This window comes from Elgaria multicarinata, chromosome 4, assembly GCF_023053635.1.
Source record: "Elgaria multicarinata webbii isolate HBS135686 ecotype San Diego chromosome 4, rElgMul1.1.pri, whole genome shotgun sequence".
Classification (NCBI taxonomy): domain Eukaryota; kingdom Metazoa; phylum Chordata; class Lepidosauria; order Squamata; family Anguidae; genus Elgaria; species Elgaria multicarinata.
In genome coordinates this window covers 143,060,865-143,087,143 of record NC_086174.1, presented here as the reverse complement: position 1 = coordinate 143,087,143, position 26,279 = coordinate 143,060,865, and the positions used below count along the sequence as shown (strand labels likewise).

The 26,279-nt window shown below is 44.2% G+C and overlaps 1 protein-coding gene across 3 annotated transcripts in view; it reads right to left on the bottom strand.

Annotated features, from left to right (window-relative positions):
• Nucleotides 1-7,816: 7,816 nt before the first annotated feature.
• Nucleotides 7,817-26,279, bottom strand: part of ANKEF1 (ankyrin repeat and EF-hand domain containing 1) — an 82,404-nt gene continuing 63,941 nt past the window's right edge. For 2 of the 3 annotated variants that reach the window (XM_063125323.1, XM_063125324.1), the window contains 9 exons: nt 23,870-24,263; nt 22,860-23,059; nt 22,447-22,596; nt 19,743-19,866; nt 17,232-18,057; nt 14,246-14,472; nt 11,978-12,186; nt 10,966-11,109; nt 7,817-8,093 (listed from right to left, as the gene is read on the bottom strand). In XM_063125323.1, coding sequence (XP_062981393.1) covers nt 7,932-8,093; nt 10,966-11,109; nt 11,978-12,186; nt 14,246-14,472; nt 17,232-18,057; nt 19,743-19,866; nt 22,447-22,596; nt 22,860-23,059; nt 23,870-24,212 — 2,385 coding nt within the window. In that variant the 5' untranslated portion in view covers nt 24,213-24,263 and the 3' untranslated portion in view covers nt 7,817-7,931. The remainder of the gene's footprint in view (nt 8,094-10,965; nt 11,110-11,977; nt 12,187-14,245; nt 14,473-17,231; nt 18,058-19,742; nt 19,867-22,446; nt 22,597-22,859; nt 23,060-23,869; nt 24,264-26,279) is intronic. The other variant, XM_063125325.1, reaches the window with a different exon arrangement.

The following is a 26,279-nucleotide window of genomic DNA, read 5'->3' as shown; positions in this document are numbered from 1 at the left end:
TGTTACACCCCACAAGTCAGTTCCCTGGTGTATGCCTAGAATTTGTAAGTCTATTGTGTTTAGAATGTTGACCTGCATGGGTGGAGATTGAATATCTTAGGAGGCGGGAGGAGGATATATAAGGGAATGACTGAGGTGATAGGGGAGTGGGTTGTTTTTTGGTTTTTTTGGGAAGTACTTTGGTAGGAGGGAGAATTAGAGGATCAGGGTAAAGAGCGTTGTCTTTTGAGTATAGCGTGCGGATAGTCAGTTGGTGTATATTAAACAATCCTGATAATAAAGAAAGTTCAAGAGTGAAGGTGTGAGAGAAAGGAAAGCGTGTATGAGAAGAGAGAAAGGATTGGATGAGAGGTTTTGACAAGGATCTGAAAAGTTTTATTATGAAACAAAGTTTGTGAACATCGAATAAATTTTTATTCAGTTTGTTTTACTACCACAAAAGTCCCACGTGTCTCCTTGGCATTTATTATCTGCAGTTATATACATATAACACCCATTCTGTAGCATTAATTCGCCATCAGCACATATAATTCACAGCACATTATTTTATTCCTGAAATTATTCCTGTTTAACCCCTTTCTCCACAGAGTTTGTAGAAAGGTGGCGTTTGTCCCGCGCCTCCGGCTCATAAAGTGGTGGCGCTTAGCTTGAGCAGGGAGAGTCCGCGGACAGGCCTGTGGTAAAGAGCGTGTGTCGTGGCAGGGTGTCCCAGGCGTTTGGGTCTGGCCAGCTCTCTGAAGAGCCACAGTGGCTGCTTCCTTCAGCTGACAGGGCAATCCAGAGGGCCCGCTTGCCCTCTGGCATGTGTGGCCTGCTCACTCTCTGGAGCAGCCACCCATCCTGTTTCATTCTGAGGATCCCCTCAGAGCACAACAGAGGCCAGGCAGCTGCTCCAGAGAGTGTCAACAGCTGCTCTCTCGTTGTGGCATTCACAATAGCAGGAGTTCAGCTGAGTGCTGCTGGGCCCACCATTGATTCCCCACTGCAATGTTGGCTGCTAGTATAAACTTAATTTTCAACCCATGCATGAGTTTCCTTTTCTCTCACCCACCTCATGTTTCAATGAGTAAAACAGGACTGGGAGGGTCCCTTGAGCTTCTTTTGTGAGGTGCCATGAAAATCTGGAGCCAGCTCTGGTTGAAAACTTGTTATGTACACAAACTTGGAGTTATCTTTAGTCATTTCACTCTACTGAATTGCATTGCTTTGTGGATGTTGCAACTAGAACTCGCTCATTAGATTTACTCCTCCTCCCTGGCAGCAACACATTACTGGAGATTATATTAAAACACTACACATGCATACACACGTGTGAGATTGTTTAGCTTGGAAAAAAGGAGGCTTAGGGGAGACATGATAGAGGTGTACAAAATTATGCATGCTATGAAGAATGTGGATAAGGAGACATTTTTCTCCATCTCTCAAAATACCAGAACTTGGGGTCATCCCATGAAGCTGATTGGTGGGTGATCCAGGACAAACAAAAGGAAGTGTTTCTTCACACAGTGCATAGTTAACTTATGGAACTCACTACCACAAGATGTAGTGATGGCCACCAATCTGGATGGCTTCAAAAGGGGGTTGGATAAATTCCTGAAGGCGAAGGCTATCAATAGCTACTAGCCCTGATGGTTTTGTGCTACCTCCAGTATTCGAGGCAATAAACCTATGTGCACCAGTTGCTGGGGAACATGGGTGGGAGGGTGCTGTTGCACCATGTCCTGCATGTTCATCCCTGGCTGGACTAGATGGACCCTTGGTTATGTTCTTATGTGATATTTACAAATTTAAGTCTCAGGTTTCCCAAACCTTGAAAACCTGATTTAGTCTTATGAAGTCTTGAACTGCAGTAAATATGAATTAGAAATACAATGATAATGTAATAAACTTTTCTAAATAAATAAATAAATAAATAAATAAATAAATAAATCCAATTGAGGATTAAAATAAATCCAATTATGCTCAATGGGACTTACTCCCAGGGATGTGTGCACAGGATTGCAGTCTTTTTTATTATTATTTTTTTAAAAAACACAAAATAAACATCTTACAAAAAAAGAAACAACACAACATACTACATACATTTTGAATAAATGTTGAATACATATATATTGAGTAAATATTAACTATAACCTATCCTATCATTACAAATATAGTCTTTCTTAACATATAAGTGCACCCTCCACCTCGGGATCTATTCCTGCTTCCAAAATCTCATACTTTCTTCCGCTGGCGGTTTCCCACTTCCCTTAGAAAACACAAATATTAGGAACTGTTTCCAAATTCCATCGAACTCATTTATTTTCATTATACCTTTCCTCCACTTAATATCACAAGTCAATTTATCATTAATAGCTATATCCCAAACTTCTCTATACCATTCTTCAATAGAATATTCCCCCTGAATCTTCCAGTTCCTAGCTACCATCGATCGTGCTGCAGTCAGCAAACTCGATATCAATTCTTTAATTTCTTTTCCACATTTTAAATCTTCAAATAGTGACAGTAATGCAATTTTTGGTGTTTGTTCTATTTTCATTCCCACTATTTCTTCAATTTCCAAAAACACCATCTTCCATAATCTTTGTACATATTTGCATTCCCACCACATATGTAAAGACGTTCCTTTTCCCCCACAACTTCTCCAACAATTTGCTGAATGCTGATTATTTATCTTATTCAATCTAATTGGGGTTAGGTACCACCTCCACAAAATTTTAAAATAATTCTCTTTTATTCTCACTGACATACTTCTTAACACTCTTTGTTTCCACAGTCCCTCCCAGCTCTGTCGCCCTATTTGTACTTTCAGATCTGTCTCCCATACCGTTTTTCCTGAGCTATCCATTAGCCCCTTTTCTAACAATATTTTATATATTTCGCTCATTAACCCTTTTAAGACTATACTTCCTCCTTTACCTTTTTTCTTATTAGGATTGCAGTCTTTAAAAGATATCAATATGAGAAGTTTGGGAAACAAATTACAAGTACAAAACTGAACTCAGAACTTGCTATCACACACACAATTGAACAACTTGACATTAACACAATTTATTTTATACTGACGTTCTGTCATTTGATAAATGGATGTTCAACAAAAAAAATACCATTAGATTGGTTGTTTGTTTGTTTTTTGGTTTTTTTTTTTAGGTCTTTGACAATTCCAGTCATCCATTCGTCTTTTTATGTTTAGTCTTTTTTACACAGCATCTATCATGGTCTCTGATCTGTAATAGTAACTTCCTTGTCATCCCACCCTGATAATTGACCATGGTTGATCAATGTTCCTGTACCTACAGATCTCGAACAGAAACACACACCTCTCTGAAGTGATAATGAGGAAATCAGCATCAGACATGAGAATGGGTAAACACATTCTCATTTGAAGTGAAATTTGTTAATTGGTATTACTTGTTGAAATTAGAAGTAGGAAAATTGCTAGACAAATTAGGAGGAGTCAAAACCAAAAGAGGCTGCAGTATGGCCAGATTTGCCACTGGGCTGTTTCTTCAATAGGATACATTCCCAAAGTAGAGGTGTGTAGAGCGGGTAGAGGTGTGTAGAGCGGCTCTGCTTCATTCCAAAATTTGGAGTGGAACTCTGCTAACCATCTTCTCTGCTCTGATTTTGGAGCAGCTCCATTGCTCCACTTCATCAGATTATCCAATGGAGCTACATTCCATTTTCGGATAACCACTCTGTTGTAGTCTATGGCAATTAACAAAAATGCTTAAATCTCTGTAATTTAAAAGAAAGAGATGAAACTTGGCCCTGATAGCTCTTACAGAGGGATATAGACATGCCAAGTTTGAAACAGATCCCTTCATCCCTTGATTTTTTTTAGGAATTTTTAAAAGTTTGACAACTCAGCTGTCATAGTTGGACAGTCAGCTGTTCCATTATAGTCTATGACAGTTAACAAAAACGCTTACTTTCCCATCATTTTTAAGGATAATCAGATGAAACTTGGCATGATGATAGCTCTTAAGTAGGGTTCTCAAGTGTGAAGCGTTTTTGTTAAATGCCATAGACTACAACGGAGCAGGTATAGACTACAATGGAGCAGTTATCAAAAAATGGAATGGAGCGCCGAACAACCTTCGCTCCGTACCACTGGTAATCTGATCCTTTTAAAAACATCCCCTAACTGCACTGAAAGTTTGGAGCTCCATCAGAGCACTGTCAGACCCTCGGATTTTCAGCACGGTGCACACACCCCTATATAGCAGTTCTTTGTTGGCACCTAGTTGGTAGAAAAGAGAATGCTGGATTAGATAGGTTTTTGGTTTTATTCAGAAGGGCTCGTCTTATGTTCTTATGAGTAGTATTGGACACCATACTGAAATCACTGAAATGCTCTCTCAGCCCCCAACTTCAATTTTTGCCATGTGCGAATGGGGCACCGAAAGAGGCGGGCATTCACATGAGCCCTGATATAGTTGTTCCTGTTTGTTTGTTCTTAAAGCAGAGTCTGTTTATTAAATGTTGAAAAATTGCTTGGCTGGGCGGGGAGAAGATGAGCTAGTGACATCATCTGTTTCCAACCAATGCATGTTGTACACAGCCAGCCTCTGCGGTAAACACACAGAACTGGTTTCCCTTGTGTGCAATCTAAGAGAGATGATTGTATGTCTAAATGAATGAGTTCACTTCTACAGTGTGCTCACTCATCAAATTATCTCTGTCCGTATGCAGTCTAGATATTTATTTATAATAACAAAAGAAAAAAAACTAGACATTGCTCCATAAACATTTGCTGATTAAATTAAGCTGAAGCTTTGATAGGAAACAGAACTACATGCTTAACCAGATTAAAACAACACTTAATTTGCTGCCCATTTTTCCAAACAACGTGCAAGAACATGGTGAGTTTTGTGTTTGCATTGCCACATCTTAAACAGAAGTCAGCAGGAACACATTTATATGCTTCTCTATACAGTAAATGTATGCCTCCACCTCTTGCTTATCTTGTGCAACAAGGCAACAAAACAAAGAAAGGTGAGAATGTGTACAATGTTGTTTAAAGTGACAGTGCAAAACGTGGAAGACTAGTGGGGCACCTCTATAAATTACCGTGCAAAATAGATGAAGGGTGTAAGAGATCTATTGACAGAGCCATAATAAAATGTTACAGGTTTGTTACCCTAATGCCAGTACAACAAGCTCACAGTTCTTGAAACTGACAACTTTAAACCTCAAGAAAGTAATCTCAGTGAAGTAAAAAAATAGTTTCAGACCCAAATCAGGAATATATACCACAAGAGAGAATTAGAGATATTAGATGGTAGAGAGCAAACAATAGGTTTTGAACAATAATTCATGCAATATGTGCAGAGAGCAGAATAAGGACATTTTTGAACTTGAAATAGATTTGGAAGCTGAAACCATACTCCCAGCTATGTGGATCCCATGACAGGTCAGCAGAGAAGACATCTTAACTTTGTTTTGAAAAGCATACAGCCCTATTCCTGACTTCTCCGCAGGAAACGTCCAACACCCTCTGCCAGCAAATCTGACTTGCCAAGAATGATTATTAAAGCGATGCATGTGGGCCCTCTTGTTTTAAACCAGCAGGAAAACAGCTCAACCAAAATCCTTTTCAGTGGCAAGAAATACAGAGACGAATGTACACCCTCTGGTTGGCAGGTAGCTGGTTTCTAATGCGAGCTCCAAATGGATAACAAGGGTTTTATTGTTTATTTATATTGCAGAGGTTCTGAATGGAGCAAAACCAAGACAAGATGCAATAAAATCAGTGTGCAGGAGATGTCATTCTCCCCCCAAATAGCTTACTAAGAGCACAGTCCTAAGGGTTTCCTGCTTTATAGGTAGAAGACTCTGACGTCAGAGCCCTTCTTGTATCCTATGCCCTGCCAGGCAGGGTGGGAGGAACAACAGAGACAAAAATGCCTCCCATTTCTCCTATTTCCAGCTGCGTGGGCCCCTCAGCCCATGTGGATTGCTGGTTTCCCTGGCAGTGGGGCCAGGAACTGAGAGGTATGTGGATTCATGCTCCCTGCCCAGGCGTCTTCCAAGATTGCAAGAGAAGCCACTGCAGAGTTTCCTGTGGTGGGAGGGGAAGGGATTCCCCTCCCACCCCTTGGCCTTAGATACAGCTGCTTCTATGGTTACTGGAGGGGCAATTTTCTATATCCTATGGTCAGTGGGGGCTGGTGGCAGTGTATCCACTCTGGGTTCAGACCCATTCTGAACTCTAAAGGAGCTATCCAAGGTGCTGAACCCTGTCCCTAAAACCCAGAACAGATTCACCTCCCCACTGACAACAAAGCCACCAACTTCCACTGTCTATGGTATATGGGACACTCTCCCAAGGACTATAGGATTGCTCTGTAAAATGCTTGATCTAGCTAACTCTCATCTTTCTTCCCATAATTCTCCCTATATAGATTTTGCTGTATTAGCCACAAAGCCCAGCTGTGATATAATAAAGCTTCAAACTAGGACTTTGTTAATATTTGTATTTCTGGTATTAGCCTCCCCCACCCCTGTGCTTATCTGAAACAAAATATCATATACAAAATGCACCCCAGGCGCTTTTGGGGTGTACACTGTGCTAAGTCAATAGCACTGAACAAAAATGCAAACTGCTGCTATTGGAAAAGCTAATAGGCTTACTGTCCATTTTATAATATTTGAACTAGAAACTATATAAGAATCCAGCCTGGGCAACTATCATTATTACTGCACAGAGTTTCTACAGCACAGCACTAGAACGTTTGAAGGGTCCTTATGCTGAGTCAGACCATGGGTCTATCCAGCCCAGTATTATCAACACGGACTGGCAGTGGCTCTTCTTTCTGAGTTATTCATGGTTTGTTAGTGCATCATGACAAGCCAGAATTCAACAACTCATACCGTGGATTAGCATTATGGGAGAACCCAGTCACCAGAGAGCCAGTGTGGTGTAGTGGCTAAGGTGTTGGACTTGGAGTCGGGAGATCTGGGTTCTATTCCCCACTCAGCCATGGAAACCCACTGGGTGACTTTGGGCCAGTCACAGACTCTCAGCCCAACCTACCTCACAGGGTTGTTGTTGCAAGGATAAAAACAGAGATGAGGAGGATTATGTATGCCACCTTGGGTTCCTTGGAGGGAAAAAGGTGGGATTTAAGAGCCTACAGTTCAACCATGTGCAACAAAACCAGGGGCTAAATATGACATTTAGCATTACTTAACTCTCCTAAAGAGTCTATGGTGCATGTTTGTATGGGAACCGTTTCAGCATTTGGTTTCATTCTGGGTAGTTACCATCTTCTCTCCTTGATAAACCATAATTCTCCCCCATATTTTAAAAAGGAATATTTGGATGCAGGACATGGCCAAAGCCAAAATTAGGAAGCCCCAATCAGTCTCCTACTTCATGTCTGTATTACATTTAAGCTAAGTACCTTCCTACCATAAACACACCCACATGGAAAAAAGGAAAGACCAACACAGTTGGCATCACGACATTTTTCTCAAGGGAAAATTTCTGCAGATTTGCACAAACCGTAGAGCTGTCCTACATTTAAAGTATCCATCACATTGCTCAGTGCAATGGATATTTATAGCACCTGGGAATAATTGGCTTCAAGTTTCTGTAGCAGGATAAAGCCTATTTCCTAAGCCATGAGATGGATTAAGGTCTGGTTGAATGGGAGAGGGCAATCGAAAGTCAATTGCAATGCACCACAAACTGCATGTGTTAACCTTGTTGCTAAAAGGAAAAGATGGGTCCTTTGCCAAATTTTAGGCAAGCACACAAGTCCTTCCAGGTTCAAGTGAGCACCATACTGAAATTATGCAACTAAAGGAATGAAGCAAAACTTTTATCACAATTGGAAATAACATGATTATGGCCTCTCAAAGACATTTCTCCTGAGACTTGGGTTCCTTCCTTCCGGAACATCCATGCAGAAGTTGCACAGTGATTAATGCAAGGCGGCACCCTGTTCTAAAGCACGGGCTTTCTCCATAAAGTTCTTCTTGAATGGCATCATGAAGTCTTCAAAATCCACCTCGTACGTGAAACGTTGCCGACGTGATTCCCTCTTTTTTAGAAGATCTTTTGTCGTCGCTTCTGGATTCCACGTCTTTTTGGGGGGAAGGGGAAAAGCAATCCACAATTAAGATACAATACCTTCGATCGAACAGGCTACGCTTACATGCATTTGTTAGAGAAGCAAAAGACAGCATTCACAATGATTTCTCAAATGACTGTCCAGCCAGAGCAGGATTGGGCAGACCTCAGGCTTACAGGAACTACTTTGCTTTTTACTAGAACCCTGGGGTCAACCAACCAGAACCAGGTGCCAAATAGTGGCATAACATTAAGGAACAGGTTGGCCTCTGAGCATATGCTCAGCCCAGGAATTTGTGATCAGTACCAAAATGAAGCTTAGAAATTGTTCCACATGAAAATCCGGTCCTGGTTTACCTGCCCCGCCCCCACCCCCACCCCCACCCCCACCCACAATTCTTTTTCAGTAACCTAAGTTTGCAAAGAAGGGTAATTTTTATTCGTCATTGTTAGACGATAAGAAGTCTAGACAAACAAGAATCAACAAGGTCCCACTCCCCCGGTATCTCTCCTAACCAGGGTGACCAAGGCTATTTCTGTGCCAAACCCCAGCTTGAGATGGATCCAGATAATCAGCCTCATCCAAGAGCATCTGGAGCCAGTTGGCAACCACTTGCTCAAGGACCTCGACCAAGAAAGGAACATTTTCCACCGGCCAATAGTTATTAAGATTTTTGGTGGTCCAGGGAGGGTTTCTTCAGGAATGGTCTCACTGCTGCCTCTTTTAGGTGGCCCAGGGCCACTGCCTCTCTTGATGAGGCATTGTTCACCTTCCATTGATCCCATTGCTCAGAATTACAGAGCATAAACTGTGCTTAGTTTTGAAAATTCAACTACCCTATCACTTCGATTCTCACTTTTTTCCCCATATAAACATCTCTAAAAATGGGGTGTGTCTTAGAATCGCGGGTGTGTCTTAGGTTTTTTTTTTCTGTTGGTGGTACTGAAATTAGTGTGTGTCTTACAATTGATGGCGTCTTACAATCGAAGAAATACAGTAGTTCAAAATATGGCAGCTCAGCTGGTCACTGGTACACCTAGGGGTGACCACATTACACCAGTTTTAAAAACTCTTCACTGGCTGCCAATTAGTTCCTGGGTGAAGTATAAAGTGTTGGTTATCACCTTTAAATCCCTACATGGTTTGGATCCAGGCTACATGCAGGATCGCCTTCTCCCGTACAATCTGCCCTGCACACTCAGATCCTCTGGGAAGGATTTACTCCAGTCAACAAAAACAAGGCTGACAACTATTACCCAGAGGACCTTTTCTTCTGCAGTTTCAAGACTGTGGAATGGCCTTCCAGGAGAGATTTGTCAACTTAAAAGTCTTCCAGAATTTAAGGAAGCCATAAAGACTGCTCTCTTCCGGCAGGCCTACCCAATTGAATTTTAAGATGCCTTTTAATAATGTGCTGCTTTTAATAATGTTTTAGTTTTAAATGTTTTAATCAATTATATGTATTTTATGGTGTTTGCATTTGTGTTGTACCCTGCCTTGATCCAGAAGGAGAGGCTGGTAACAAATAAATATTTTATTTATTTATTTATTTATTATTGTTGTTATTGTTATTAAGCACTCAGGCATAGCTGGAGCACCACTTACAAATCCTGCAAAGAAATGAAATATTCACATATAGAATATCTTGCAAATATTGTGGGAAAAATTCTTTCCCCCCACAAGTAGAACAAGGAGAAACGGTGCTTCCAGATGAGGCTTGTACTGAGCAGTCACCCTGCCTCAGGCATGGGATTTTACAGGAGGTCAGATGTTGTCTTCCATTTATAGCCCTACAGTATTTTCCCAGTTTCTTCTGTCTTTTTTCTTAACAGAATATATTAAGGAAAAGACTGAATGGCTCCACAATGCCTCTTGTGTGTTGCCACTAGGAGCCTTCCATCTGGAAGCACTAGCAGAAACTATTCTGCCCCATCTTGATATGGCTGCCGTGGGACAGATAAAAAGGAGATCCAGATTTGGCTTGTAGACAGCTACTGGACCATCCCTTGGTCTAGAACAGAGGTACTGAAACTCTTCAGCCTGAGGGCCCAATTCCACTCCGTTCTTGTGCGCCACATTCCAGAGGTGGGTGGAACCCAAGGCAACAGAGGCAGGGGTATTTTGGCATTTCGACCTTTTAGAATGGGGGAAAGTGTGGTGTAGTGGCTAAAGTGTTGGACTGCGAGTCAGGAGATTGGGGGTTCTAGTCCCCACTTGGCCATGGTAGCACACCAGCTAACTATGGGCCAGTCACAGACTCTCAGCCCAACCTACCCCAGAGGGTTGTTGTTGTGAGGATAAAATGGAGAGGAGGATTATGTACGCCACCTTGGGTTCCTTGGAGGAAAAAATGCAGGATGTAAATGCAATAAATAAACAAAACAAATAAATAAAACAGCACAAAAGTCAGGAAACAGCCCAGTGATTGGTGGTCAGGGAAAGAAGGTGGGGCCAGGGGTGTGGGCATCTGGGGAACCCTGGAAAGATTGATTAGGTCCCCACAAAGACTGGATTTGGCCCCCGGGCCAAAGGTTCTACACCCGCAGCCCTGGAGAGTTTGTGGTATCATTCCCGAAGTTCTTAATTTTGAAACACCACGGCATGGTCTCCTTATCCAAATGGCCTAGTGACTGTGGAATTCTGGACTGTTCTAATAAGTACAAGCTGGAATAAATGGGAATGGCATTTATTTAGGATGAAACGCTGACACGAGGCTACGAAAAGGACACAGGGAATTCTGATTGCTCAATGCCTGCCATGGCTACAATGGGGTCCATATTTCAATAAAGGCTGCCTGCCCATGTGAATGATGAAGAAAACAGTTCCACAAAAGCAGGAGCTCTGTGAAAACGCCACACTCGTCATCTTTTGAAATCGTACTTACTCTTTGTGGTGTAAAAGTGATGTTAAGCTTCCTTGTAGCTCCCCTGGTTATTAGCGAATTCAAATGGACGACATTATCTCGGAGGGATTCCTTTTTCTCTTCAAAAAGAGATTTCTCGACGAGCGGTTCAAGCAGCTGTGGAATCTGAAACATATGCGGTACCGTCAGTTGCACAATCATGGTTGCATTTTAAACTTGTCATGAAATTATCCTGACTAGGTCTATTTGCAATGTAAGGGTTGAGTGAGAAGTCAAAATCAAACTAAGGACACAGCTAGACCTAAGGTTTATCCTGGGATCATGCAGGGTTCGCCCCTGCCTGAGCACTGGATCCCCTGTGTGTCACCTAGATGAACAGGTTTGACCCCTGGACGATCCAGGGATAAACCTTAGGTCTAGCTTTGGCCTAAGGCGGCTGTCACTAAAGGTATGCGGACCAGGGGTGGGTGTGAGGAGCCAGATTAAGACATTGGGAGGGCTACATTTGGCTTGCAGGTTCCCACCCCTGCCCTAACACTTTCCCCTCGTTGATAAGTAGCCTCCTGCTGTCATGACAATGAAAACCCTGCAAAAATCCAAAGCACATTTGGATCTACTTCATTTATTTGCATGGCTGATTTTACACTGTCTTGGGGGAAAAGATTCGGGGTCCTTGCATAGAATGCAGGCAGCTATCTCATGCTGAGCGTCCTTTTAATGGGAGATGCTGGGCACTCAGCCAGGGACACAGCCCACGAAAAGCATGCACTCTTCCACTAAGCCATGGTCCCTCTGCAGAAGAGGCGGGTCCAAGCTTGCCCTTAGTGGGAGTGGGGTGGGTGGGGGAGAGGGGGATGTGAATCCACATGGCCGCTGCTGCACTCCCATTGAAAGTGCTCCGATTAGCCCATCAGGGTCATTCAGCATCAGCCTTCAGCCCCCTACAATGCTGCTCCAAGAGGGGGCTGCGGGTCTCTTTTGGCAACTGGGCTATTCAAGAGGAAGAGGAGGTTGAACAGCCTCATTCCCAGACCTCGTCTTTCATGGACTCTTTCGATTCGGGCTCTGCAGACTTGGCCTTGGGGGGAGGTGGTGCCGGTGCTTTCGGCTTCCCCCCCTTTTTCCCCTTCTGTTTCTCCCCTTTGCTTTCTGGTGGCTTGGGCAAGCGGTCCAACGTGTCCTGAATGAAGTGGATCAGCCGGTTGTCAGCATACGCCTTTGCAATTTCCAGTGCATTTTGTCCTGTTTAAAGAGAGAATACAGCTAAGTGCTGGGAAGTCATCGCTTCTCCCTCCACAACGCTACAAAAACATGGCACCCATGCTGAAAACTGGGCTTGCGCTCTAGCCATCACCCACCTCAACAGCATCATCTATCTCCTCCCTGGCCTTTCACTGTCATTCTTCAGCCTTCTCACCTCCATTCAGAATGATCTCCCCAAAATAATTCATAGAATCATAGAATAGCAGAGTTGGAAGGGGCCTACAAGGCCATCGGGACCAACCCCCTGCTCAAGGCAGGACTCCACCTTAAAGCATACTTGACAGATGGCTGTCCAGCTGCCTCTTGAAGGCCTCTAGTGTGGGAGAGCCCACCACCTCCCTAGGTAACTGCTTCCATTGTCGTACTACTCTAACAGTCAGGAAGTTTTTACTGATATCCAGCCGGAATCTGGCTTCCTGTAACTTGAGCCCATTACTCCATGTCCTGCACTTCTGTATTGCTCAAACCACAGGATGACCCTCCTGAAATCCCTACACTGACTTCTTGCCCACTCCGAGATCCACTTGCTGCAGTCTGAAATGGTACAGCCAAGAGGCAGGTCGACTGCCTGCCTCAGGGAGAACTAGGCTACAATTGGTAAATATTCATTGCATTAAGGGTGCAATCATATGCATGTTTAGACAGAAAGAAATCCTACAACTCCCAGCATTCCCTAGCCAACCATGCTTTCTGGAGAATGCTGGGAGTTGTAGGATTTCCTTCTTTCTAAACATGCATAGGATTGCACCTTAAACTACCCATGTTAAAGCAGTCATAGAGATGTGAGAATCAGCAAAAACTGAGCTCATCGAAATTCTCTGAAATCCAACCCAAAGCTCGTTCCAACTCAACTCTGCATCAGATTGCAAGCTTTGTTTCCCCCCACTTTTTGTATGTAAGTCCATGTGTGTTTCTGTATGCATTTCCCCAGAGGTACGCATCAATTCTGCACATCTTTGAAATGTACATATTCTTCTCCCCTTGATTAAAGCATATTTGTGTACACTTTTTAAAAGTACACACACCCCCATGCATATTTCAAATGTATATATGCTGTCAAACACATTTTTGGGGGTCCACAAATTACACAGCAAACTTGGAAATGTACGGATTTCAACCACAGATTGTGTCTCAGTCCGTGTTCAATCCAGAAAGTGTGAACTGGATAAATCCAGATCAGGAATGAACTGATACGAATTTCTCATATCCTTAATCAAATCCTAATTTCTCAGATCCCCAACTGAAGGTAATATGTGTGCCTTGTCTGAATTCCTTTCAATTATTTCACTTGTTTTGCCTATTCTGGACAGGGATCATTCTACCATGTCAGGAAGACAGAAACAGGGTGGGTGGTGGGGAAATAGATACTTTTGGGATGAAGCTTTCTTGAAAGAGATCACATGACATTAAATGCTGAAGCATAGCAAGATGATTAAGCTTAAGTAGGGATGGGGGGAAAGTTAATTTGGTCTGCATTTTAAACGAAGCTCTAATTTGCTCCAAAATGTGGATTGGAACACTGTTTCCTTCAGATTGTGCATTTCTGAATCCTGAAATGTAGCTCTCGGTCCAAAATTTCCTGAAAAATGCACATATTAGAAAAAGTGGCATGCCAGCACAAATACATTAGGGAAAATTACACAGAGAATGCATATGGTGGGGAAAACGCACATGAAAATGAATGCGAATTTTCCTGTGTGTATTTTTAATGTGCAGACCAATGAAGAAATTGGACGGAACAGATGGAATACATATGGAACTGAAACAGACCAGCCCATCCATTAATATATGTAAAAAACAAAGTTCTGGCTGAAAAAAATTAAATTAAAAAGAAGGAAATTTAAAGAGGCAACAAATACATTTCTACTCTAGATCAGTAGTTTGAAAATAAGTCCATTCCAAAAATACATAATAATGTTATTTAATAAGACCTAGAGATTATTGCTAACAAAGCCCTGGTTCTCTATAGCTAATGTAGAGGTTGTATTATTTACCATCCATTAGTAGTGACACAATTTGTAGTAATGGAAAAGTTTACCTCGTCTGTTTTCCATCTGAACTTTAGCACCGCCATTGATTAAATGCTGCACAGTGTCCAGACGACTGCTCTCCACACCTCTCATTAATGGGGTTCCGGCGTTGATTGAAACAGCATCCATTGTTGCCCCTGAATTAATGAGCAGTTCAGCAATATCCTGTTGTCCTGCATGGCATGCATGATGGAGAGGAGTCCACATGAAATTGTCTTTTGCATTCACATTAGCCCTGCAGACAAAGAATTATTTCTGTACGTATAAGAAGCATTCTGTTTTGCCGCCTACTTACTCTTCTTTTATTCTTCCACAGGCCCCTGAATATAAAGATCTACTCATTCAAGAAATGTGCAAAAAAACCCACTGTTTGGAATGGATTTTCTGCATGCGTTGAAACGCTTTGAAAGCCATACGTCTCTCATCAATGGAACCAAACTGACTAGGAAGGGGAAAGAGTGAAGGTTCGTCCTCCCTCTCTCATCGTAGCAGAGCATGGGGTCATTTCGTGAAATTCATTGGCAGCAGATTCAGGACAGAGAAAAAGAGAGAGAAGGAATTCTTCACACAGCACAGGACGTTCACTGCCACGAGGTGTGCTGATGGCCACTAGCTTTCAAAGGGGATTACGCCAATTCATGGATCTTTCTTATCAAGGGCTATTAGTTGTGACAAGTGGGGCTTGCAACAAAATGTTGCAGTGTGAAGTGCTCCTGTTCAGTGTTTCAGCTGGCCAGCTATGTCCTTCTCCACGATACTCCATTCCATCTCACTGCAACCCTGTTTTCCATCTCTCCCAATAAGAGCTAGCATTCTGTGCCCAGTGAGCATGCTCCAACCTCACTGGGCTGTTTTTGCCCCATACCCTCCCAAGTCTTTTTCATCTAGTACTTCCAAAAACCTTGAGCTTTCCCTGAGCCTGCTGATACCTCCCTCTTGAGCATGGGTGGTACTATTTTGGCTGCATTAACTACACTCATTCCTGGGTAGGGATAACATAAACACAGTGATTCATTCACTTGTAACCTCATGGTTAGACTACTGCAATGTGCTCTATGGGGGAGCTGCCATTGGAAGCTGCAGCTAGTACAGAATGCAGCATCTAAGATGTTCAGCGGAGTATATATGCACATAATACACAGTTAAAATACAGTATAGCATGCAAAAGATAACAAAAGTAAAAACCAAAAATCCATGTGCATGAATTTAAAAAATCCACCACAATGATAAACAAGTAACAAAGGAGAGGTTAAGCCCATAAGAAGTAATAAACAATGCAGAGATGTAAATCCCCCCCCACAAACTTAAAATGCCTTAAAGCATACCATGACAGCCCAAATGATCCCTGAACATAGAGACAGTGTACAGAATGGAAACCTCATGGAATGGAGAAAGCCAGCAGGATACGGTAATCTCTGGATACAAACCCTATATGTTCTCCTTTAAAACCAATCATTTGGTAAATAAAATAGCTTCAGAGCCCAAAACCTGCCTGAATAAATAAACACACACACACACACCTATCTATTTATCTATCAATAAATAAATAACTGTCTTGGGTACCTATCAGCTACCAAGTCATGTTCAAGGTATTGTTGTTCACATTCAAAGTCCTACACTACTTGGCACCGGGATACCAAGCAGACCGCCTTCCCCTACATACGCCAAATTAACTCCAGAGTTCTTCCGAGTAGGCCTTTTTGGTTATTTATCCCACAACAATACGTCATCAAATAATGGCACATAAGAAGGCCTTCTCGGTAGCGCTGCCCACCCTCCTTGGGTTCTGGAACACTCTCCCATGTCTAGTTTGAGGCAGAAACTGTGCAGAGCTTCAAACATGTCTTGAATGTACATTTGTTCACCTACTCTTTCCCTGACTTGTAATAGATCATGACATTGCTCTGTTTTTTATTTATTTATTTATTATTACATTTATATTGTGCCTTTCCCCCCCCTCTTACAAGTAACCCAAGGCGGCATACACGATCCTCCTCCTCCTCCTCCATTTTATCCTCACAAAAGCCCTGGGAGTACGGATGTTAAGGAAATCCACAATGGATTCAATTGAGTTCAGATTTCTATGAATCCAATGGACTCGCTTTTTCTAAGCAGCCATGGGCCGTGTTTTTTTTCAATTTTAGAAGAAATTTGTGCCAATGCGCGTTAGCTCTCATGTGCATTACTTAATGCAAATTAGCACAACTAGAACGAAATTCGGGTTTAAAAAAAATCTGATTCTGTCAATGAGCAGATAAAAGAAAAAAAAAGTCTTTCAATCCAGAAAACACAGACGGAATGGATTTTTAAAAATCCGTCATATGTCCCTGCTAGTGAGTAGGTTAGACAGAGGCCATAGCTAGATGGGGCTTTATCCTGGGGCGATCCCTGGGATCGACCCTCTGCATCCACATGATGCACAGTGGATCCTGGGATCAGGGAGAGATGATCCCTCCCTTGCCCTCCCCTTTAGGCCTGGTTTTTCCATGGTCTTGGGCTGAGCCCGAGATGGCAGAACTTGTGGCCGGGTGTCACGGTTTAGCCTGGACCCGCACATGGGGTGCAGTGCTCCTCAGGAGCATTGTGCCCATCAGGGGTGGGGGGTGAGCAGGGAAAGTAATTATTTTTTTAAAAAATTACTTACCTTTTGCGCACGAGCGTTCGTGCACTGCTGTCCCCTTAAGAAAAAAATAAAGAAAATGGCAGGCACGACACCTCTCTCTCTGAGGTCGTTGCGTACCGTGTGTGTACTGACGAAGAGACGTCACGATAACATTTTTGCAGGATCTTCACCCCTCCACCCCTCTAGACCACTAGGTCTAGCTAAGTCCTGAGTCAGTGACTGGCCCAAAGGCACCCAATTGGGCAAATGTTGGGCCCAGGCAGACCCTTGAATAGCACATGAACACCACAACCCTGATAAATCTCCAAAAGATGTGCAGCTCAGCCACAGGGTAGCATCTCACAGTGAGCTGATCGAGAAAGCGAACCTACCCTTTTTCTAGAAGGAAATTCACAGCTTCCAGGTTGCCACTTGCACAGGCAGCCATCAGGGGTGTTTTGTAGAAATGGTCTCTCACATCCACCGGCACCCCAGACTCAAAGGCTTTCTTCAGGGATGACAGGTCTCCCTCTTTGGTGAGGTAGTTGACATTGGAGAAGGACTTCACGGGGTCATCGATGTACCACCAGGAATCGTCCTGTATGGGATGCTCGGGGGGGTGATCGCGATTGAAGCGGCTGGAATCAGTCACATTGCGATAGGTTTCGATCATGTACTCTGGCGGCCCACCATCACCACGACGAGGGTACGAGCTCTCGGGGATGACACAGATGGGCATTGGGATGGCAAATTTGCCTTTCTTGCCTTTCCCCTTCTTGCCTTTCTTCTTCTTGGGGCCATAGGATGAAAGGAGGAAGGGCTTCTGCAAGTACCGATTGCCCTTCAGAAACTCTTCCGTGTTGACCCCCCCTGCGCGAGTTCTCTCGTGCGCCTGAGCTATCGTTTGTATTTGCTCAGCGTCCACAAACGAGCACCTCTCCTCAATGATGAGGACAAAATCTTCTTTGCTCACAGTCCCGTCACCTCGATCTGCCATCTCAAAGGCTTCGCGGAGGCTTGCCTGGTTTTCTATGGACCAGTCGTGCAACCTCACGGCCCAGGGTGGGTTGGGGTTCTTCACCCCCGGCTTGGGCTTGGAAAATTTGGCAAAGCGGCGCTCGATTTTACGGATCTCCTTTACTGCGGCTTTGAAGCCGCCATCTTTCGCCACCTGCCTTGGCGTCTTCTTCTCTAGGCTCCTCCATGTGGGATCACAGCCTAAAAGGCAGAAGGATACATTTCACCGGAGATAAGCAGCAGCTTACAAAGGTGCAAAAAGACCTCCAGGCCTGGGAAATCATCCATCAAGTGGCTGAATGTTTGATTTGAAGACTCCCAGGATTATTTTATAATTATACGTAGTTTTGAATGCTAAACTATTGCTGGTCAAGGTCAACCATACTGTGGCAGGATGAACCCAACAATGGTTTCAGCAGTAAACCAATGGGAAACAGCCAGTGTGAATACGACCTTAGCCATGTTAGTGCATGATGGGACATTGGGAACACAAAGGGTATGGCAGCACCACGTTGCCAAACGCCATTGGGGGAAGTGAGTAGCAGCTCTGTTCTGCTAAAAAATGCAGGACAAGGAGAAGGCTGGAAGGAGGATCTCCAGGCATGGCTCTCTATACTAGATTGGGTGACCAATGGCTAAAGCAGCCCATGGATCCTTTTTTCTATGGGATGCTGCTCATCATGAGGCCAACCAAAATGGGTGGCAGCAAGAGAGAACACTGGGAACTGGCTAGTAGAACGTTGGGCAGCCTCCCCCAACCTGGTGCCCTTCAGGTGTGTTGGACTACAACTCCCCATATGCCCTAGCCAGCCCAATACATCTGGAAGGTTCCCCAGGTTGGGAAAGGCTAATGTGTGTGTGTGGGGGGGTGTCAAAGCCCCCTCCCTACATGCTGAAAGGGTGGAAAGTACATGCGAGATTATGGGGTCATGCTGGCTAGCCCCGTTTCTTGATAACCCTCCCACGATGTCTCCTTCCGGCTGGGTATTTAGCCATCATGCGAAGGGGACCTATGAGCCTACCGACCTATGAGCCTACCGACACACACTCACTGGGCTCCTTCATACGAGGGGGAAACCTGGACCAATAAGGATTTCCACTCACATGGAGGAGTCCCATGCATGCACTTAAGTTGATGCATGATGTCCTTTCACACGGCTGCTGGATGGGTGTTGCTTTTAATGCCTGAGCGGGGAGGATCAGATGAATTCCCCCTTATATCTATGCGCAGGCCTGGCCCAAAATCGCTTTCTGCCTCAAGCGAGGCTGGAACCGCCACCACCCACCCATCCATGCACGCCGCCAACCTGTTCGTTCCCTGCTGTGCCCTCCCCCTCCCTCGCCCTGCCTGCCTCGCCCTCCCTTGCTCTCTCCCACCCGCATGCACACGCCTTCCGCCCTTTCCGGCTGTGGAGCTGCCACGAGACCTCGGCTGAAACTCTCACGACAAGCTCAGCCAAACCCTTGCAAGACGCTCTCGCAGCTGACCCCTCACAATACCCCTGCAGCCACAGTAAGGAAAAGCGGTGGCCCACAAGAGCAGAGAATGACGCCAGTTGCTCTGTTGCTGTGGCAAATGTCCCAGTGGGCCAGCCACTGGCAGAGCTCCCCGGAGAAGCCGCTGTAAGTGGAAGGGAGGCAGCACAACACCCCAAATTCCAAGCCAGCATGGCCAATAGCTATCCTGGCTGGGAATTATGGAAGTTGTAGTCCAACCCATCAGTTTGGGGAAGGCTGTGCTAGAATCTTTTAAGCACGCCTCAAGATGGCTCCATTTTGTTTGAGCGCAATTGTTTCTTGTTCACCAAATCCGGCGACTGAAACCTTATCTCGCCCCCCATTCCACGGGAAGGAAAGCACTTCGCTTCCAAACAGCCTTCCTTTACCTCTTTGACCAATAAACCGGCAACACTCCGTAAAACCCCCAGCGGCAGCGTAGTGAAGTGGTGTGTTTCCATTCATGGCTATCAGGCCCACGTCTCCATTGTAGGCAGAAATAAGCTTCAGGATCTGGGGAAGCAAAGCTGACACCGTTACATTTAAAAGAGAGCCACGCCCGTATACACCTTCGGCCACATCTATTTTACTTTTCCTCTGCATCAAACGCAGAGGTAATGGATGTCATTTTTAAAAGTTTCATAGAGACCACTGTTATTATAAGTCAAGTACAATGGACCCCAGGGAAAAGTACATCTGATTCATACTTGATTGTGTAATGGCAAGAGGGCAGCATTTCTGTACTGAAATGCCACCTCTTGACAAAACATTTTATCCATCTACAGTGTGTGTGTGTGTGTGTGAGAGAGAGAGAGAGAGAGAGAGGAGAGCGCTCGTGTGTGTGTGTTGATTCAGATAAGGTACATGATGTACAGGTGGAGTGGAGTATAACCTAGGGTTAATTCCTCCTGCCTCACCACCTGAAATGGCTATTAGTCCTGGGATACAAGCTGCTATTGGTCAGATTACCTTCTGGGGCAAATAACAGATTTAGGTGTGGCGGGAGCAGTGATTTTAGTTGGGCCTGCAGAATGCACTGCAGGGGGGCGCCTCAACTCCATGCCACCTGTGCTGTGGTCACCATCTAGATTGCGCCCCCTCCAACGCCTACCATTAAAAATCAACACACAGTCCCATTTAATGTAATGCACAACTTGGCCCTAAGAGACCACCATTCTGACTCCTTCCACAGGTATCTCCCAGTGTCAAAATCACTCTCATTTAGACCATCTCCTCACTGCTCTTCAAACCTTCAAGAGTCCCCATTTCCCTCCATATCATCCACACCAGTTGTGTCGAACCACTTTCAACCCTGTGGCTGAATTCAGAGCAGATATGCACCCCTTCATTTAGGGCCAAACTTTATGTTATGTTAAACGTACTTTTCAAAAGTGTGCTTAAGCCGCAGACTTTGATTTCAAAAGAAAAGTAGCCATGATACGGGGCCCAATGCTGGTTTTCTGCCCAAAACCCCCCTGGGCTGCTCTTTTACCCAAGGGGATACAACAAAGAGCACATCGGACAAATAGCAGTGTGTGTGTGTGTGTGTGTGTGTGCGTGTGCATTTGGATTTCCAGTGGGAAACTAGTGCAGGGCCCCAATCCAGATTAGGTCCACACACAGCTCCTTTCATTCATAAGAAAGTGGTCTGATAAGCACACTTTTAAAAAAGCAACGTGTTTAATATGTCATTTGTCATTGTATCTTCACCCACACACTACACAGAAGAAGAAAAAACCTCTAAAAAAAATCACCTGGCACACCATCTCCAACCCATTACATGAACCATAAGTGATAAAGAGAGAGATCAGGTTGGAAGCTTTTCAAATTAAACTGGTTCATAGGGAGATGCAGGTCATTCAATTCAGCTACACCGAGTTGCATTCCATGTTAGTCCTACTTAGAGTAGACCCACTGAAATGAATGAAATTTAAGACAGACCAAGGTTGGATACAATTCATTGGACTTTGCACATACAGAGGGCATAAACTAGATAGGACAAGAGACACGGAACTGTGCCAAAAAATGGCAATCCTGCCTCAAGTTCCCCTTCCTCTCCCTATAAACTGGAATTCTGGAATTCTACTGCGTAGCATAACATGGCATGATCTCCACAAATTGGGCATTGTGCCATCACCCCCATTCCTCTCAGCAGCAGCCATTGACCGATGAGGTAAGGGAGGCAAAGTCATGATGCAGTCATATATTCCCATAATTGTATGTTATGGGGAAAGGAGGGGAAACTTGACTCAAGGTTGCCAGTTTTGATGGCAGCCCCTCCACATTCGCCACGTTGTCTTGTTCTGCCCTTATCTACATCAAATTGTTTTTATAAATGACACAAATATATCCCTCCAGTTCCTTGACACACCAAAAGAACTTACTTTGCTCTGTGGCACAGTGGCCAGAGAGAGGGGGGCATGTCTAGACGAGCCGATATCCTGGGGATCGTCACTGTGCATTCACATGACACACAAGGGATCCCAGGAGCAGGCAGGGATGATGCCTTCCTTTTCCCAGGGTATCGCCCTACCCTTTAATCCTGACTTTTCCCGCAGTCCTGGGATGATCCCAAGTCCGCGGGATGTGTGGCTGGCTGTCCTGGTTTCGTCCCGGCTCCTCGTAGATAACCACAAGGAGCCAGGAACCAGGCATGGGGGGAGTGGGCGGGTTTTGTTTTTTGTATTTTAAAAACCCCTCACTTTTGCGATGGAGCACTCCTGCGCTCTTTTTTGATTAAAAAAAACAAAACAAAATGGCGGGCGTGATGCCCTCTTCCTCCCAGGATGTCACGCGGCACGTGTAGACACTCTGGGACAATCCCGGAAGCAGGTAAGTTCAGGATCGTCCCACCTCTCTCCCTCAGCAATGTAAGGTGTAGACATGCCCAGAGAGAGAGAGAGAGAGAGAGAGAGAGAGAGAGAGAGATTGATTGAGAGAGACTCATCTTTATAGTAAGATTCTCCCCCAAACATAGAGAAACTGCATTTTCTGGAGGAATCCCCTCCACTAGTGAAGGCTGATTATTAGTAATTAACCAAGAGAGTTCCTTGGCTGGGTACCTTTGCTTTTGACACCATCAACAAAGAATACCTCAAAAAACCCTCCTTTGGCAGCAAAATGGGCAGCATGGTGTCTTTCATTGTCAAAAACATTAACATCTCCACCTCTCTCAAGAATACCACGGACCACATCCAAGACTCCTTCCCTAGCTGCTTCCATCAGGGCAGTGCGGCCCGTCGCCTGCAAATCAGATAAGAGACAATTATACATAAGTTTATTCCCTGTCTTGCAAAAAAAGCGAAAAGCAAGTGATCGGTTTTCTTTTTCTCTTGCAGAACTAAAGCCATTTGCACAGCTTAGGATTGTAAAGGAACATTCATCTGCCTGGATGTGGGTGGGGGCTTGGTGGCCCCAACACTGCACCAGCTGCATTGGTTGCCAGTGCATTTCTGAACCAGATTTAAAGTGTTGGTTTTAACCTCAAACGACGAGAACCTTCTTACTGGATTTGTTGCATTCGGGTCTGCTCCTCTGTCCAAAAATTTCATGCATATCTCTTTGATTTCATGCGCTTGCTCACAGGCTTGGAGGAAAACTGGCTTCCCTTCAATAGTACAGTTGTTAACGTCAGCTCCAAATTCGAGGGCGATCTGAACACAGCGGTAGTGCCGTTTGGTGGGCAAAATGCAGTAGAACAGCACGCCTGCAGAAGAAGAGTAGCATCAAGGTTTAGCAAGTGGACACCCACAGTGCAGAACTACCCAATGAAAAAGATCAAATCATAAAATCTAAGTTTCCTTATTTATTTGTATGTTTGTTTGTTTGTTTATTTATTTATTTATTTATTGCCTTTTTATACTGCCCAGCTCCCTGGGCGGTTCACAAAAATTAAAACCATTGAAAGTATAAAACAAACAGTATAAAAACATGATATAAAATACAATATAAAAGCACAACCAGGATAAAATCAGCAGCAGTGCAGAAATATAAATTTAAAATACAAATTTTAAAACAGCAAAATTAAAACTGAATTGATAGGCTGTTAAAATACTGAGAGAATAAAAAGGTCTTCACCTGGCATCTGAAAGAATATAGTGGAGGTGCCAGGCGAACCTCCTTAGGGAGCTCATTCCACAGCAGGGGTGCCACAGCAGAGAAGGCCCTCCTCCTGGTAGCCACCTGCCTCACTTCCTCTGGCAGGGGCTCACGGAGAAGGAACCCTGAGGATGACCTTAGGGTCCGGGCAGGTACATATGGGAGGAGGTGTTCCTTCAGATAGCCTGGCCCCAAGCCATTTAGGGCTTTAAATGTTAATACCAGCACTTTGAATTGGGCCCGGACCTGGACTGGCAGCCAGTGAAGTTGGAAAAGGATTGGCGTGATGGTCTTGTTGGCCAGTCCCTGTTAATAAATGTGCTGCCCTGTTTTGTACCAGTTTAAATTACCACCCCCACCATCCCCTGCATCTTTCCTGCCAAATAGGCAGGACACAGGGTTTTTTCTTTTATTTTACCTTTGCCTTCTGCATCAACGATCGTCATATCTGCCTCAGCCTGGACTAACACGTCCAAGGCTAGGTCATGGCCGAGCTCTGCAGCTTTCATCACAGGGGTCCGCCCCATTCGATCCTGGACATCCGGGTGTGCCCCAATCTCCAAGAGAAAGTTACACATGTCAATGTCGTTAGCGACACAGGCCAAGTGAAGGGCACTGTCTCCATTGACGGGCTCGGTGAAATTAATGAGTTCAGGGTATCCAAGTTTGGTGAGTTTTTCAATCTGCTTCTTGTCCTTCAGACGCACACACTGGAGAACTTTATAGATCTGTAGGTTCTCAAGCCTCTTGTCAGCCAACATTCTCAGTCAACTGAAGAAAGGATCTTCCCATAGAGCTGGATGCTGGACAATCTGTGGAAACAGAAGAGAAGTTGCTCTCTTTTATTTTATTTATTTATTTATTACATTTATATCTTGCCATTTTCCTCCAAGGAACCCAAGACAACGTACTTAATCCTCCTCTATGTTTTATCCTCACAACAACAACCCAGTGAGGTAGGTTGGGCTGAGAGTCTGTGGTTGGCCCAGAGTCACCCAGTGAGCTTCCATGGCTTGAGTGGGGACCAGAACCTGGATCTTTCGACTCCCAGTCCGACACTCTAGCCACTACACTGCACTGACTCACTTTGCAATGGAATTCACCCATTCTCCTGCCATAATATCCATGGAAATAGCAAAAACAAGACTTGTGTGACAACATCTAGTTGGTGAACTCAGAATAGAGTACACCAAGGAAGGGTAAGGCTCTGGCTTCACAAGAAGACCTAATTTTGGACCTACCATCTCCCTCTCTCACTGGACATATTGGGGTGTTTGTTTATTTACAAAATTTGTATACTGCTCCATATCTGAAACAGATTCCAGAGTGGTGAACATAAGAATTAAAACAGTGAAAGATACAAAAATTAAATCACAATTATTAAACTAAAAAACACACACAGAATGCCAATAAAACCTGTGGCTGTCAGTCAAGGAATGCTTCCTGGAATAAGACTGTTTTCAGGAGGCTCCGGAAACAACACAGGGTTGGTGCCTGCCTGACCTCCAGGGGCAGGGAGTTCCACAGAAAGTGGGCCACCACACTGAAGTCTCTTCTCTTGGTGGACTCCAACTGGAGCATGCCCTCTGACATCTTCAGTGACCGGGGCTGGTTGGATGTCAGAGAAGGTGCTCTCTCAGACATCCTACTTAGATCGGCCCATTGTAATGAATGGGACGTAAGTTAAACTAATGTTGGATACAACCCATTAGGATATAAATAGTTGTGATTAACAAACCATTGACAGTCAGGGATTCAACAAACCATACTCAAACCATACTCTGGTTTGCCATTACATGCAAACTAGGTCCCTTTCCACCCTCCTGCCATCTTGTTTTCCTAAGTGAAAAGCTCCAAATGTTTAAGTCTTCCCTCTTGATCAGTTTTGTTGCTCTTTCCTGCACCTTCTCCAGCTCTGGGTTTTGTTTTTGTTTTTTTTTGGGGGGGGGAGATAGGGCAACCAGAACTGTACACAAATTTATCTTCCAAGTGCAGCGATACCAGAGATTTTTTTTAAGGCATTACAATACTGGCTGTTCAAACTTTCCATACAGAAAGCATGACTAACAGAGCAATCTTATATATTCATATTTGTACTCAGAAGTAAGTCCCATTAGGTTCAACGGAACTTACTTTCAGGTAAGTGTCTACAGGATGGCAACCTAATGGGATTCTCTTGGCTGACCACAAAACCATGATAGGAGAAGTTCCATGCATGGACACTTCTGGTGGGACCCCACAGATTACTATAAAGTAATGTACCTCCATTCATGCTGTGGAAGCGAAGTGCACCTGGCTAAGTATGCTACTATGTGCTAATGCTCATGCCTTTGTAAACCAGAGAGCTACTACTATGCTGTCATACTTCTGTTTACAATAAATTGTACTTTGCTTCTGATGTTGGCAACTGAAAATTCTAATTCCTATCAGATCCTTTGCTTAATCCCTATGAATAACCATCAGCCTCTTGGCAAATTTGAGTACTTGCCTTGATCAAACTACAAAGTTTGCACCTGAGATCATAAATCTCTATGTTAGACAATAGGACAAAGAGTGCCAACCCCCAATCCTGCATATTCCTTACTTTATCTTAACATTTTTAATGCATTTCTTTTAATAGTTGTACTTTATGTTTTTAATGTATTCCACACCACCCAGAGACCTTGTTATTGGGTGGTTTAAAACTACAGTAAATAACAATAATGACAACAACAGCTTACAGCCAAGGTGGACAGAAAGTAAATCTCCAGATGTTTTGTACTTCAACTCCCAGAAGCTCCTGCCAGCATGGCCAATGTTCAGAAATGGCCATGCTTTGAGTTGGTCCA